The sequence below is a fragment of the Mchenga conophoros genome, linkage group LG2, assembly GCF_057382185.1.
Source record: "Mchenga conophoros isolate Kocher_MC1m ecotype Shallow Benthic linkage group LG2, M_conophoros_male_GT1.1, whole genome shotgun sequence".
Classification (NCBI taxonomy): domain Eukaryota; kingdom Metazoa; phylum Chordata; class Actinopteri; order Cichliformes; family Cichlidae; genus Mchenga; species Mchenga conophoros.
Window position 1 is genome coordinate 26,047,955 of NC_140527.1, and position 16,789 is coordinate 26,064,743.

The 16,789-nt window shown below is 45.7% G+C and overlaps 2 protein-coding genes across 2 annotated transcripts; one reads left to right on the forward strand and one right to left on the reverse strand.

Moving 5' to 3' along the window:
* Nucleotides 1–1,019: 1,019 nt before the first annotated feature.
* On the forward strand, nt 1,020–4,048 carry LOC146582051 (uncharacterized). The gene is made up of 2 exons (XM_085247949.1): nt 1,020–1,759; nt 1,931–4,048. Exons 1-2 carry the CDS (start codon nt 1,020–1,022, stop codon nt 3,540–3,542), a joined length of 2,352 nt encoding a protein of 783 aa, XP_085104075.1. The 3' UTR covers nt 3,543–4,048.
* Nucleotides 4,049–10,254: 6,206 nt separating this feature from the next.
* Nucleotides 10,255–16,302, reverse strand: LOC146582052 (general transcription factor II-I repeat domain-containing protein 2-like). Its single transcript, XM_085245963.1, has 2 exons — nt 14,543–16,302; nt 10,255–10,303 (listed from the first exon to the last, which is right to left on the reverse strand). Exons 1-2 carry the CDS (start codon nt 16,300–16,302, stop codon nt 10,255–10,257), a joined length of 1,809 nt encoding a protein of 602 aa, XP_085102089.1.
* Between the last annotated feature and the right edge of the window lie 487 nt (nt 16,303–16,789).

Sequence of the window (16,789 nt, forward strand, 5' to 3'; positions counted from 1 at the left end):
CCACAGGCTGACAGGTTAATGCAAGCCCACAATGAGACGCCGCTGCAAATATATCTGACATGCCAAAAGACATTTCAAATCAGATTGCATCGATGCTGCTTTTGTGCTGCATGCTGTATCTGTGATGACGAGTGGATGTTACGACAAGCGAAATATATTTCAACACCAGCTTTAAACGTGCTATGACGTTTATCGTTTGCTTAGCGGATCGTAATAGCTATCGGTTCGTAATTACATTCTCTCGAATCAATGGCCTGTCAAAGACGGATGCAAATGTTCATCGGAGGGAAGGGGGTAGAGGAGGGTCAAAGGTCAGGTTTTTAATTAAATCCCAGACACCGTGTGTCACGGACCCAGCTCTGGAGGACTCGGGGTCCGTGAGCAGTTTTGACTCACCTCCCGTTGATATTGTTGTTATTATTATTTTGGTGATGTGTGTGTTTTTCTGCACTGTGCTGTGTTAGTCTGTGTCCCACTCATATGTATAGGCAGGGTATGGGTGTGTATGTCTGCGGGTGTGGCTGGAGGATGGAGCTCAGCCACCTGCAGGCCTGAGGGGTGTGGCCCTGCGGAAGGACTGGCCACACCTGAAGTTCATGCCACACCTGTTGGTGATCAGGGCTCGTCGGGGGAGCTACTTAGGAGAGAGTTGGAGCTCCCACCGGCGCGGGATCATTAAGCTAAGACTCCAAGTCAGTGCGTAGCATTAGGAAGTGCGGATCGTGTGTGTGTGCGCGCGGGTTCAGTGTTTAACGGCTGCTTCTGTATTGTCCTGCAGGTGAAACGAGGGACCAGAAGGGCAGCACGCACAGGGTGTGCAGTAACACAACAGCGGGGAGCACGAGCACGAGCACAGACGTCGGAGGGAAGCACGCACATGGGGTTCGAGGGAGCAACGGGGAGTTATTGTGTTTACAGCTTTCCACTGTAAATAAAGAGCACTGTTTGCATCGCAGAGTCTGCGTTTTGGGTCCTCCTTTCCCCACATCCCCACGGTCTGCCCTCCAGACCGTGACAGAATGATCCCGCCAACCACCATGGACCCAGCAAACTCAGGAGTTGCCACGGAGGAGAGATCGCTCACGCAGCTATGGGATTACTGCCGGAGCGTAATCCAGGCTGTAGACCCACCCAAGAGACATATACAGGTAGTGTTCTTTGACAATTATCTCTCATCCACTACCTTCACCATGAACATTCTGGACATTAACAAACTTAGGCACCTGGTCGCTAGTTTAAGGGAGAGCTCGAGTTTTGAACTATTTGGCTTGGGTGGTCCGAGCATGGACAGTTCGGCTGCTCTCCTAGAGACTCTAGCCGCTTGGTTTTTCACGCGTCGGCGGAGGGCTTTCCCGTTGATGCTCGCGGCACAATCGTTTGATCCGCCGTTACGGAAGGCATGCCGCACTCTCTACCATCATCCCGTTACGCCTCAACCCACTCCTGCGGTTTCAGCCCGGTCAGCTGGCAACGGACCTACAGCGCTCATCACCGCAGTGAGTAAACCCGACTCATTTGTTTCTATTAATCCTGTCATTGAAAAACAAAACACAGATGAACAGCAGAGGACTGTTTCCGTACACCCGGCCCCGCCTTCACGGAGGAGAAGGCGTCCTCGCAAGCAGCGTTCAGCCACCTCTACACTCACTCCTGTGCTGATCGAAGGCTCAGGACCAGCGGCTCTGGACGCCACAGTGAGTAAAATGGACTCTGCCGGTGTCGTAAATTCCCTTCCTGTGAACATGGACATAGAGACTATAGCCACTACGGCAATTAACAATGGAGAAACTGTAAGAGGTGTAACTGAACTCCCAGTGGGGATTTTTGGACCACCGACGGACGAATGTGGCCTGAGTGCTAATGCTGGGGCAGAATTTTGCATAGACAGCCCTGAGGTAGTTAGCTCAGAGTTGGTGGGGTCAGAAACTGCTTGCTTTACCTCCAAAAACTCAGAAGATGTTCACTCTGAGACTGTGAGCTGGGAGCTAGGGTGTTCACAGCATACAGACCCAGATGACTTTTTGGCTCAGTCTGGCCATATGGAGACAGAGGTTCTCCCCAGGGCTTCCCCAGAGGCCGAACTGGAGGCCTCAGTTGCCTCTGGACCCCTGGAATTTGTTGAGCCAGCTGTAACATTCTCATCCTCTCCACCCTTCATAATAGCCATATCACCCTCAACTCAGTCCGCTGCCCAGCTAGTAATGGAGTCTGCTGCCCAGCTGGTGACTGAGTCTTCAGTCCGGTCAGCCTCTCACCTTCATCCTCAGTTGGAGGTCGATATGCCTGCTGGACCACCTCTGCCATCATTTCACCTGTCTGTCCCTGCATCGTTGGCCAGTCCACCGGGAGCAGCGACCGCACCATCATCACCTCCTCCCTCTGCAGCTACTTCTCCACCAGAGTCCCATCAGACTGCAGCGACCGCAGCACTCTCGGCTTCGCCATCTGCATCACCTACTCTACCTTCACCTTCCCCACCTGCAGACACCGCATCACCATCTTCACCTCCAGATCGACCGTCAGTAGCTGTAGCGCAGCCGGAGGTGCTCAGGGTGCTCGGAGAGCGGGAGGAGCCCGCACCGCCAGCTGTGGAGCCCTGCGAGCCGGAGCAGGAGCCCGGCGAGCCGGAGGAGCGGCTCAGCGTGGCGGAGCAGGAGCCCTGCGAGCCGGAGCAGGAGCCCGGCGAGCCGGAGGAGCGGCTCAGCGTGGCGGAGCAGGAGCCCAGCGAGCGGGAGGAGCTCGATCTTCCCGAGCCGGAGCTCAGCGAGCGGGAGCCGGAGCTCAGCGAGCGGGAGGAGCTCGATCTTCCCGAGCCGGAGCTCAGCGAGCGGGAGCCGGAGCTCAGCGAGCGGGAGGAGCTCGCTCTGCCCGAGCCGGAGCAGCTCAGCGAGCAGGAGCAGCTCAGCGAGCAGGAGCAGCTCAGCGAACCACCAGCAGAGGAGCTCGGCGAGCGGAAGGAACAACCGGCGCTGCCAGCCGAGGAGGAGCTCGGCGAGCCGAGGGAGCTCTCGCTGCCAGCCGCCGAGGTGGAGCTCTCGCTGCCAGCCGCCGAGGTGGAGCTCTCGCTGCCAGCAGCCGAGGAGGGACCCGCTCAGCCGGAGCCGGAGGTCAACGAACCGGAGGGACCTCCACGTCTGGCGCGGCCTCCACGCCATCCACGTCCTCTGCATCCACGTCAGCGACCAGCGCGTCATGAACCGTGTGCCACACCTCGCTGTTGCTCACCGGAGGAGCAGCGCCGCCACCGGACCCGTGGCAGGCCGCCTGGGGAGCAGCGCCGCCGCCGTCGGACCCGGGGCAGGCCGCCGGAGGAGCCGCAGCGCTGCTACCGTCACTGGATCCCGGGCAGGCCGCCTGGGGAGCAGCGCCGCCGCTACTGGGCCCGGGGCTCGCCACCGGAGGGGCAGCAGTGCCGCCGCCACTGGAGCAGTGGCAGGCCCCCAGAACCGTTTTTCTGCTGTTGCCGGACCCGTGGCCGTCCGCCGGAGCTGCAACGTTGCCGCCATTGGACTCGAGGTAGGCCCCCTGAACTCTTTTTGTAATGATGGGCCGCCTGAGACTGTTTTGTGGTGTTTTTTCTTTTTTTTGCTCCGTTGCAGGGGGTGCGGTCGGACTTTGGAACTGTGACCTTGGGGGGGTTGTTTCTTTTGTGGTTTTTGGTTCTGGCCCTCCGTCCTGGACCCCCGCCGCCCGCCCTGGGTTGGTTGTGCTGTGGTTTTTGGTTTGTGTTTTTGTTTTCGGGTCGTCGGGAGCCGACCCTTAGAGGGGGGGTACTGTCACGGACCCAGCTCTGGAGGACTCGGGGTCCGTGAGCAGTTTTGACTCACCTCCCGTTGATATTGTTGTTATTATTATTTTGGTGATGTGTGTGTTTTTCTGCACTGTGCTGTGTTAGTCTGTGTCCCACTCATATGTATAGGCAGGGTATGGGTGTGTATGTCTGCGGGTGTGGCTGGAGGATGGAGCTCAGCCACCTGCAGGCCTGAGGGGTGTGGCCCTGCGGAAGGACTGGCCACACCTGAAGTTCATGCCACACCTGTTGGTGATCAGGGCTCGTTGGGGGAGCTACTTAGGAGAGAGTTGGAGCTCCCACCGGCGCGGGATCATTAAGCTAAGACTCCAAGTCAGTGCGTAGCATTAGGAAGTGCGGATCGTGTGTGTGTGCGCGCGGGTTCAGTGTTTAACGGCTGCTTCTGTATTGTCCTGCAGGTGAAACGAGGGACCAGAAGGGCAGCACGCACAGGGTGTGCAGTAACACAACAGCGGGGAGCACGAGCACGAGCACAGACGTCGGAGGGAAGCACGCACATGGGGTTCGAGGGAGCAACGGGGAGTTATTGTGTTTACAGCTTTCCACTGTAAATAAAGAGCACTGTTTGCATCGCAGAGTCTGCGTTTTGGGTCCTCCTTTCCCCACATCCCCACGGTCTGCCCTCCAGACCGTGACACCGTGTTTGGCTGTGTGGTGTAAAGGAGGTGCAGACAGTAACAGAATCAAAGCTCAGCCCAACCTGAGGCAACTGGAATACTTTGGCAACATTGATCTTAATGTCTATGGTATGGCTCTTGTCAGTATTGATAGATGAATGTTACGGGAATGTTCACAGATTGCCTGAAGCCAACTGGGCTAGCGCTGTTTCAGTGAGACCTGGTTGTGAGACCTGGTTGCATGCAAGCAGACATGACTCATTTGTGGCTTCAGGCAGTGGATCTGGCATATGAGTTTGAGCAGCAGCATGACGAGTCAGGGACAGAGAGAAGCTACACCCAGTCGGTGCCTTAACAAACGGCAGACTCGGGCTAAGGATGCTCCAGAGAATGAAAGACTCTTTCAGAACATTTCTAACAAGAATTTAAGCATCTATTTCCTGTTATTATGTGTCTGTTCAGTATGCATCACCGCAGTACGGTTAGCAGCACGTCCTTTAGGGGCTTAACGGACACTCGTATTAATTCTTGAGAACCTATTCCATGCCAGAAAACATTAATTTACAATGGGGAACAGATGAATAGAGGCAAACACGGGTTTTTTTTGTTCTTTTTCTGAGAATCGTTTCAGACGCTGCCTCACCTTAGGATTTCTGCAGCCCAGTCTAACTGAATGAATAAATATGTGAAGTGGCTCATTTTGATTCTGCTGTGACTCCCTCAGTAAGTCAGTTTACCTGACAGGCAATTAGTATCAGTCGTCAACCACACATAACAAAACCTTGATAGTCTGAAGTGGTTCCTTGTTTCAAAAAGAAGTGCCACGAAATTAATCACTGTGCATTCGAATGCAATCAAGTGAAACCCATATATTTAGAGTTGAACGGAAATTGAAATTAAATGATATTAAAATTCAGAGACTGAGTGGCTAGAAAATAAGAGTAAAAAAGTCTCGTCGTCGTGTCCTTGGGCAAAACACTTCACCCGTTGCCTACTGGTGGTGGTCAGAGGGCCCGGTGGCGCCAGTGTCCGGCAGCCTCACCTCTGTCAGTGCGCCCCAGGGCAGCTGTGGCTACAATGTAGCTTGCCATCACCAGTTTGTGAATGACTGAATGTAGTGTAAAGCGCTTTGGGGTCCATAGGGACTAAGCAAAGCGCTATACAAAGACAGGCCATTTACCATTTTACCATCTTCATGGTGGCACAAGAGGAAAGCTGAGGGGATCTCCATAAATCCGTGGTGACCGTTAATTGACAGAATATAGTAGTTAATTTTGTCGCTTACTACTGGATTAACACAGAGTCAAGAGCTAAGTTACTGGTAAAAAAAAACAGTAACTGCCAATGAAACACATTTGTTTATTAAACTGTAAGTATTTATAATAGATACAAACATTACTATCATGGAATAAAGTGTTCACTGCACATTAAGCAATAAATTCAGCATCAGATACAAATCCAAAGCAGAAACTAATTTCTGTGGTGTGTAGACATTCTACATTTAATTAAATCTGCTCCTTTGTCATTTTCCATTGATCAGACATTGATCATCACTATTCCTATAAAATTTCCCAGAAACCACAATTATGACCTGGTCAAATGTCCAGGGCTAGTTTGGCCAAGCTAGTTAATGTCTGCAGGTTTCCACATTTGTATATCTGTGACACCATGAACAATGTAAGGCAAGTTTTGTGCTGCACAGTTAGGTATGTGACATACCATATCTTGATGGGACCCTTTCACCACCTCTTGAGTTTCGATAACCTGGCCGTAAAGCCATAATATAATCTTTCAACAAGAATAGCAATATAAACTTCAAAGTTTTCTGTCCTGTGAATAAGTGCACCCTAAGAAAAGAGACAAAGGGCACGGTGTTTTATCATGTAAAGGACAGTGCTTGCTGAACTCAGCAAATAGGATGCTTTGCTAAAACATTATCATTGGAATATATCGTCAGTATAGTCAATAAAATGATCAAATGAGAAAGAGCACAGCTGGGCAAATGGCTCCCCACTCGAACGCCTTTAAAATCAAAGATAGTATTTTAGTCTGAGGCAAAAATAGGCTTTCATTGCAAAAGCTCATACAATGCTTGTTCAATTAGATTAGGGAGAAAAACTGTGGGGTTTTCTTAAGCTTTCAAAGATATTAGTACAACATGCAGCAGATTGAGAGGGCTGCTAAGACACAGACTGCTGTGCTGGTAAAAACTTTATGGCATTTTTGATGGTCCACTGGCCCATCAACACAACAACCCACTGGGATTTGTGCTTATGCTTGAGAGTCAGTGCAACGCCGGCTGCATTTAGTTAATAAATTGATTTAAGCAAGACTTTAAATAGGACTTAGTTCATGAATTTAATAATTTCCTTTGAGAAGGATGAATATGAATTTGTTATGAAATCTAACTATTCTGTACCAACATAGTAAACACAGGTAATGAAACCATACATGCGGTACCTTTTTAGCCAGGTCCAACTAAGGAGTATTACTTCTCTGGTTACAGGACGAGTGCCACTGATCTGCATTTGGCAATTTCAGCAATACGTGGGTAACTGTATAAAGTCAGACAGCTCACAGCTTTGCTTATTGCCTTCCAATGGCCATGAATTTAAGGCCAGGGCAGTAAACATAAGCTGCTAATGTTAGCAGTACTGCTGCTGGTAAGGTTACAGTGCACACATAGTTAGTATGCATAAATTGAAAGCAACATGTGCACTCCCACACTCATTTTTATGATACCTCTGTGCATTTCGCAGACCGCAGTGCTGATGCAAGCCATGCAGGCGATACAAGAGCGAGTTTGGTGCTCTGCCCCTTAGCTAAAGCGAGCCGCTATTAGCATAATAGTATACTTCTCCTGGTTAAAATTAAACAAATTCCTTACTGTTGACATTGCACAGAAGTAATGGGGAATTAAAAATGCACAGTGCTACCGTTGATTAAACGAACAAATAGATATCATGATTCAGTTAACATCATTTGTATTCTTCTGTCTAATCCTAATGTAAAACAACTGTTCAACACACCCAAAATGTTTTGGCTGTGGACAGGGTTGCTATTTAATTGCAGCTTTAATTTAATTAAATCAACACTCTTTCAGCTGCTTTCTTTTCAGAGTTAGAGTGTGGCAATACATCACTGAAGCCACAGAGGCCCATAAATGTTCCTAAGAAGTATCCTGCTATATAAATGTCCTGACATGCACATTTTAAACATTCCCAATTCTGGAAGCCGGCCCGTAGCTTTGATGAGAGAGGAAAACAGCGCTGTTTACAGTTTAATAAATGGCACCCTATTTATTTTTCTGTGATAACCTGTGACTAGGTGCATTGACCTACCTGTATGAAGTGTATGTGAAGGTAAATCCTTATAACGACTGCATATTAAAGCCTGGTCATAAACATGGCATGAAGCGAAGGGAAAAATGTGACTGATGGATGTTATTCAAGGACATATCCATGATCATCTAACCATAATGCCCTCAGTACTCCAAATAATCTCTTCTATTAGTGTGGTCATAGCTGGAGCGTGTACAGTCACGGCTCTTTAACTTTGCTATAGTGGTGTAGCTTTCTTCAATCTCTTATAGTGTATGTGACCATTGCCTTGAGCGTGATCTCTTTCTTTGCCGTCCCTTGGTATCAGCAGTCAAAGCTAACAGCAAGAGGTTAAGTAGGTCAGACATGCAACCAGTGAGGCTACAAAGCCCAAGGTCTTTTGTTTTATGCAACACTGTCTTTCCTGAAACCAAACAGATGTTTTATGCTGAGGGAAAGGGGGAATTAATTGATCCAAGCCAGGAGAAGTTTCCCAAATGCTGGCCTGATAATAGGGGACCCGTCATCATTAGGATTGATGGCACCAATTTATTATTAATGATTCGTAAAATGAGATCCAGTAGACCCCATTTTAAATACATTTTCCATTACGGAGGAGCTGACAGGCAACACTGCTGATTTCACTACGAAAGCCTTTCACTGTTTCTCTTTTCTCCCTCTGAGATACAGTATCCATTCTTCGCACGGTGCAATGTCTCACTTTGGTGATGCTTGGATTGTCCCAAATTGAAAGCATTTGTTTTAAAGCCAAGAGGTGAATTTCAAGCCTTGTCATGGCGCCTTGATATTTAGGTGTTTTATTTTGTTTTAAACCACTGGATGCAATGTCATACAGTGCATCCTAACAGATAGTCTCTTTCCCCCGAAATGTCCCCCGCTGGCCTCAAACTCTGCAGCCATCTGCTCTGATATCATATTCTGTCAGTCAAACCGCCTTCATTATAGCAAGTGACACAGTATGAATCTAAATGCTAAAATATTCTGTCTGCTTGTTAAGTCATTTATGTAACCCATGAATCAGAATATCCCAATGTTCCTTTGGTAAACAAAAAAAGAAAGAATATGATAAAAGTACTGATGAAATCAATGTGTAATACAGTAGATGGTGCAGATTAGTTCCTGCACTACAGCGATACAGGAGCATCTGGCTTAAATGTTTGTCTGATAGCATCGATGGGCTTTGCTTGGTAGCAAGAAAGTAATTGCAATCTAAATGGATGCAAAATTAGGGACAGGAAAAAAAAAACCTTAAACTTGCTGAGACATTGGAGTTGATTTAAATACAGACAGCATTTAAACTGCCTCTGGGGCCACAATAAATTATTACACAGGCTCCCAAACTAGACATCTACCTTCTTACAGTAGATAAAGCTTCCACTCCAAAAATACCATTAGCAACGCCTAGAGTGTGCTTAATAATTGATGACTCCAGCATCCATGATAATTAAGAGTTAAGTGCGCGTGCGTAGGTGTGCGTGTGCACTTTGAGGTCCTGTGGATGTGTGCGGTGATAATCTCCATTTCTATTTGCGTGTGGGTTGCAATCCTGTTGAATAGGTGGTGATTCCTGTTGAGCTGTGAAAACATCCTGGTGGCTTGCCACTCATCCTCCTTTACACTCATGCTGATGTAAGGGGAGTTCTAGGAAGCCATTACTCCAAATGACTCTCATTTTCTTGGCAACATCTGAGTGCAGTAGAGAGGCTGTCTTTGTGGGCTTAAAGCTGCAATGTATAACTTTTTGAATGTTGCCATTCTCTGCAGCAGCAAGGAGCTTACAGTGGAGATTCTTTTCATATGCAAAATAAACCAAGAAGGTCACACAGAAAGCCAGCTGAACATGTTACACAAACACACGTGTTGTTGTGCGTTTAATAGCTTTAGTACAACACTGTAGCTTTAGTGGCTTTACGGCTAAGCTTAACCCCTTAGAACAGCGGTCCCCAACTCCAGGCCTCGAGGGCCGGTGAACTGCAAGACATGTTGAGGAGGTAATTTAGCCATTTGAATCAGCTGTGTTGGATCACGGACACATCTAAAAACTGCAGGACACCGGCCCTCAAGGCCTGGAGTTGGGCCTTAGAACAACATGTGTCCCAGTGAAGGATTCTTAAACTTAATTTTTAAAGAGCAAAACGTATCTTTGCTGTAACATGACTCTTGCAGTTTGTGTTTCATTGCTCCAGTCACTGTTTACAGGCTGACGTATGTTACTAGCATCTCTTCTTTTACTGAGTGTTATGTTCTCTAATACATGACACGTCATACAAAAGAGAGCCAAAGCCTTGAGAAGCTTAAAAAGGGTTCAGTGTCCACTCCAGGTCAGGAACAAGTTACTACCAGGTGGAGAAATATCTCAGGGTCTTGTTCACAGGTGAGGGGAGTGTGGAGCACGAGATTGACAGATGGATTGAGGTGGCGTCCACGATGATGCGAATGCTGTACTGATCTGCTGAGCTTAAAAGCGAAGCTGTCAATTCACTGGTCAATCTATGTTCCTACCGGCACCTATGGTCACGAGCTCTCGGTAGTGACTGAAAGAATGAGGCCGTGGATACAAGCGGAGAAAAATGAGTACCCTTAGATCTGTGGCTGGCCTCTCCCTTAGTGATAAGGTGAAGAGTTTGAGAGGGACTCAAAATAGAGCCGCTGCTCCTCCACCTCGAAAGGTGGTTAGAGCATCTGACTAGAATGCCTCCTGGATGCCTTCTGGCTGAGGTATTCCAGGCATGACCTACCGGGAGGAGGCCCTGGGGCAGACCTAAGATTTGCTGGAGAGATTATATCTCTAGCTTAGGAACAAGTCTGTGTCACCCCCCAACCTGAACCCAGGTAAGTGACAGAAATTGGATGGATGGATGGATGGATGGCATAGCAATAAGGTAGACACTGGTGGTGAAGACCCCTCTGATGTCACATTCATCCAGGTGAACCTCCTTATCCAATCAGAATTAAAGGAGATGCAAAAGCTAGGTTAATGATGAATGATGTTAATAACGATCGAAGGAAATAGAGTGATTGGAGAAAGAATGTACCTGCACAGAGGTGCGTGTAATACAGAAAGCAAATCACCACTCTCTCAAGTAAAGCCACCTAATTAATGAACGTGTCAATCATCCTGTGCAAGCCATTGTTATTGACTTCCTATGAGTTAATGGCAACACCACCAACACAGTCTACATAAATCTGAATTGTAAATAACTCCTTTGTTACCTGAATATTTGTACAGTCAGAGCTGCAGGTTGAAATATTTTACCGTTAACATAATTTCTAATGAATATGGTTTCAAAAATAGGCTGTTTTTACAGTTATTACTATGACATGTGACACTGTAACACAGTCAAAACGTCTGCTCTAATAAAGACCTATTAAAGCATCATTCTGTCCAAATTTTGTAGTCACCCTAATGCCACTTAGCCGTGGTGTCACCTCAGCTAACTGTGTAGGAAGCTGTGTGCACTGCCTGACTTTTTTTGCTTGTAAATCCAGAGTAGGCATGTTTTTTTGTTTGTTTTTTTAGCCTAATCGCCGCATCCTCATGTGAGCATTGAGCGGCAATAACCCAACTCCCACTACAGCTAGGCACAGATAAAAACAAATGCTCTGTGCAGTTCTGTGACATCCAGTTGTATTTAAAACATGATGCCCGAATAAAAGACTGATGAATAATACACCGCAGAGTGGGTAGGTATCAGTTCATGTGGACCGTTAAAGATTTCCTGCTTTGTTAGCAGTGCTCAAAGACAAAGAAAGAAGAAGGGGAAAATGCAGGGTCATCTGCAATGACTTAATTATACTGTTTACACGGTGAGTGTTTAAAGAGAGGAAATCAAATACCTGATAAAATTGATTTTTGCTCTGAGAACTTTCCAGAGTTGTAAAATCCTCCCAGCTGGCGATACAGAGCACTGTGCACTGTGGTTATAGCATCTGATCAGCCTCCAGACTATCTCATATCTGGTACTCAAACCAGCTTTCCTGGGCTATATTTCATCATCAAAATGATGCTACACACCCCCTCCAATGCGAGTCCCCCCTGTGCTTCTAACCAAAGGCTGTTTTCAGCCCAAACACCCAGTACGTAAAAACTGACTCACTGATTGTTAGCAGCATTCCCATTAAACTTAAATCACATAGATGTACATTGTTATTTGCAATGTGTCAGTAAAGATTTTATTCACTGCACCTTTAACTGTAGCTATTTCAGCTTCACAGACCCCCTGCCTCTCACACACATACACACACACAAACAAAATATGCCTAAAATGTAACACTTAGGGTTTATGTGAACCTGTTTTGCATACCAAATGAGTGAGGATTATCATATCAAGGCTACTGAGACCGTAGTCAAGTAAGAGCTAGATTGTTGAAAATCAAGTGCCTATCTCAGTGATGAACAATGTCCATCAGTGCTTGGAATTAATTTGCAGATGCTTCTTTGTGCGGGTATCACACACAAACATCGGATTCCCTTGTGTGTAGCTACAAACCAGGAGGCAGAAACAGAGGCGTATGCACGCACATACGCAGTATTTCAAATGTTTACTTGCACACACAAATGCACATTTTCGCCCTGTCTCCCTGTGAAATGCAAAAAGCAGAGGGAGAGGTTTGCATCTGTACAATAGCCACCTTCCACTTTTCATTTTGTGTGATTCATTCTGCATTAGTCTGCCTGAAAAATGAAATGCATGAATTCAAAACACACTCAGTGCTGTACCGTGTAATTAGAGTGTATTATGCACTTAACTGCAATTTGAATAATACAATGCAAATCATTTTCCGCTGAGACTTTTAAAGGGAGGATATTTTACTTTTAACTTGCACCCACCAAGACAGAGGCAGAAAATGTGAACGAGGAGGGAAAACGTGTTCCTTCTAAAACCCCATTAGGAGGGTCTGGCCTTCCACTTTTGACTCAGCTGTTAGCCTGGTAGCACTTTGTGCACACCACATGATGTGTCAAGCTAATCGCTGCACAGCAGCTGCAACTGTTCGGCAATTGCAAAGCTGACGAAAATATATACCCCGTGTTTCTGACCTCAATTGGCTTTAAGTCTTTAAAGCGAGCTCTCACCTCCTCGAAACGCTCACCCCTAATCATAATCTTAAGCGGCGCTTATTTATAAAAGGGACTTCTATTAACTGTCTTGATAAAACTCTTCTTTCAGTTCCGGTTCTGTTACAGTCATGGCAGAAGCCAGACAGTAATCGTCTTTCACAATTCAAGCCTCACAAGTCCTAAATTGAATCTCTAAGATGCATTTATCTTAATGTAATCCAGATTTATTGAATTATATATCTGCTTTTGATTTATTATTTGCACTAAGCAAATAAATCTATCAAGAGTTTTTTTTTTGTTTTTTTTTAAAGTGCAGAGGACTTTCAGTGGACTCAGTCATTAAATTACAATGGCAAACTAACATGGTCTACATAAAATACTGTACTATTAAGCACTCAACAAGTAACAAGTGAAAGTAAATCATGTACCAGGGTTCGTGTAGAACTACGTCCTAATAAGAAGGCTGCACTAACTTCAGAGGGATGGAGTATTGGCTGCATTAACTATGACTGTACAGCAGCCGTTTAACTGAGCCATGGAAAAATTGATAGCAATATAAACACATTTTAATGAGTCTGATGATCAGTGGAATTCAGAGCTAATTTGACTGAGTATCACAACAAAACATAGCTTGGGGGAAATGCGAAGCAGAGTGGTAAGAATTAACACATGTATCAGTCTGTTGTTTTGAGGGGTGGATTTCTGAGCTGCTGGTAAATGTATCTTCCCGCGTTTGCACACAAGCACGCTTAATTAGTAGATATTGTAAATAATGTACCTGGATCCAGCTGCGAACATTATATGTAACAAAAGTCCCAGTTTTCATATTTACTTAACAATCCCAACAAATATTTCCACGATCAGGGTCCAGGGCCAGTGCATGAACCATTTGTCTCTCTGCTATTTACACACTACATCTATCAAATTGCAGATTTTAGGGAATGGGTTGTGTCTGCGTAGAAATTTAATCTATTAGAGACACTGGCATGAGCACAAAACCAAGACAGTGGGAGAGAGAAATATTTTGGTAGGGACTTTGCTTCCATAAAAAGATTAAATCCAGAAGGAGCCAAAGATATTTCATTCTTACAAACCACAGAGTGCTGCATTTATGCCAGCTTATAATCAAAAAACTAAACAGTCCCAAAGAGGTATTGGATGCTATAGTAATGAGGACATATTAGAAAGCGTAGCAGTTTCTGACTTACAAAAGAAACTGAACTAATACAGCATGATGGAGCCTGTGCTGCATGTCTCAGTCTATCAAACACATTCTCTAACGTGATGCACACGTTTTTAATAAACCATTACTGACACACAATGCATACAATAAGATGTTAACCAATTTGCATTCATGCAGTTCGATATCTTAAATCTGCACTAATCAATATTTTTACATCAGCAGTGGATCTTGTGTAAGAGCTGGCAAACCATCAGACTCATGGCTCTGCACTTTCACTCAGCTTTTTAGAGTATTATTTAGATCAGGGGTGCTCACACTTTTTCCGCATGTGAGCTACTTATAAAATGACCAAGTCAACATGATCTACCCACTACAAAAATCCAAAACATATACTTATTTATAAATATATTGAGGATTCTTTATATCTACAATGTATATACATGCATAACCGCAATATCCAATATTTCACAACACAATTAACAATGTAAATTTTTTGTCATTACCTGAGTTTACTCTGATGACTTGCACTGAATTGAATCAGCCAGGGATGCATAGTCCAGACAGTAGCTGCTGACGGCCAGCCTCAAACACACTTCCAAATGTTCATCAGTCATGGTGGAACGGTACTTGGACTTAATGATGTTCATGTGGGAAAATGATGACTCACATAAATAAGTGGAGCCGAATAATGCAGTCAAAGAGGCAGCACATTTCCTCATGTTGGGGTACTTTACTTCTGTGAGTAAGTTCCAGAACTGTCCATGATCTCTGGACTTCAGCTCAATGTCGGCTTGTAGTGTCAAAATCTCATCTTCCACTCCAGAAGAGTTCAGGTGAAATAGTTTTGCAATTTTTGATGCGAGTGAATCGACATCAGCATCTTCCCGAAAAGGATAGCACATGAAGGTAGCGACTGGCTCGAGCAAAGAAAAGTCTTGAAAGCGTTTGTCAAACTCTGACAGACAATTGTCAATCTGCTCTGTGTAGCGTGCACTGTCAAGTTGCAAACAGGCCATCCCCTGCATCTCCAGCTCTGACGCCAGGTTTTGAAAGTTTATCAAATCATGGCGCTGCAGCTTTAAAGAGAGATGTTGCATCTTTCGTTTGAAAGCATTAACTGAGCTGATCATGTTGATCACTGTTTTGTCTTTTCCTTGCAGCTGTAGATTAAGGTCATTCAACATGTTTGTCAGATCGGTTAAAAATGCCAAGTCTAACAGCCACTGACCGTCATTAAGTTGCATGTATTCTGCTTGTCCAGCTACACGGAAAAACTCCTTAATCTCCGGACAGAGCTCTCGAAATCTTTGCAGGAATTTCCCTCGACTAAGCCACCTCACGTCAGTGTGTAGCAACAACTCAGAGTGGTCGCAGTCAGCCTTCTCCAGATGTGCACGAAATAACCGTCTTTGAAGAGATCTGGCGCGAATAGAACAGGCGATCTTCGTTGCAACATTCATGATCTCCTTCATGTTGAGCATTTTAGCGCATAACGCTTGTTGGTGGATTATGCAATGGTAATTTAGGAAGTCCGGGAAAGCATCGTCCTGCCTGCACTTGGCAATAAATCCATTCAAGCGGTCAACCATTGCGGGTGCTCCATCTGTGGTAATAGACACCAATTTGTACACTGGGAGCTGGGTTTTCTCGATAAAGTTTTTGAACGACTGAAATATGTCCTCTCCTCGCGTCTGTTCTTTCATGGGCAGGACTGTTAATAGCTCTTCTTTTGCAGTGATATCAGTAAACACCATACGAATGAAAATGCACACCTGGGCTGTGTCACTCACGTCCGTAGATTCGTCCAACTGCAGTGAGAAACACTGGCAATCTCCGATGTCCTTCCAAAGTTGCTGGGTTAAATCCTCCGCCATGGCTTCACAGCGCCGTGTAACTGTACTTCTTGACAGCTGGAGAGCTTTGATCGAAGATGTTATTTCTGCCTTATTTTTAAAGTCTCGGAACAATGAGTCAGCTGCTTCAACGAATGCCTCTTTTACCATCTCTCCATCTTGAAAAGACTTCTTGTTTTTAACGATGATGTGACTCACCCGGAACGATGCTTCGGTGGCGGCTTTCGCTTTTGAAGTTTGTTGTGTGAAAAATGACTGCTGTCCGGACAACTGGGATTTTAGTTCCTTCACCTTTTTCTTTCTTAGCTCGCTTTTCGGCGGGAATGTAGTGTCGTATTTTCCGTGAACAGTTCGAAAATGCCGCTCCACATTTCCCTTCTTTGGCATTGCGATGGCAGCCTGGCAGATGAGGCAAACGCACTTCGAAAATGACATCGTGAAAAAAAAGTCTTCCTCCCATTCCGTATGAAAGTGATACGTTTTTGTCTTCTTACTTGGTCCAGCTCCCTCACTCATTTTTAACCCTTTCTTAGGTTTAGAAAAAACCGAGAGCTAAAAATTGGAGTTAACTCGCTGACTAGCTTGTCAGTTTTACTACACTTCGCGCCGCTGTTTGCACATGCGCAGCGACCTAAGGGTCAGAAAAAAATCCGATGTCATCTGACTGGCTTCCCTGTATCAATCAAGTGACGGGATGGATGATAGGCTGGCATCTATTTTTTTAATGCCATGCGATCTACCAATACTACCTTTGCGATCGACTGGTCGATCGCGATCGACGTATTGAGCACCCCTGCAATATAGCATGTCCTGACTGTGGGGTTTTGGAAACACATTAAAACGTACAGCTCTGTTATCACTTCCAACATAAATGAAGACAGAAAACTAAACAGCAGTGACGTTTGTAGGGTTACTGAAGTTT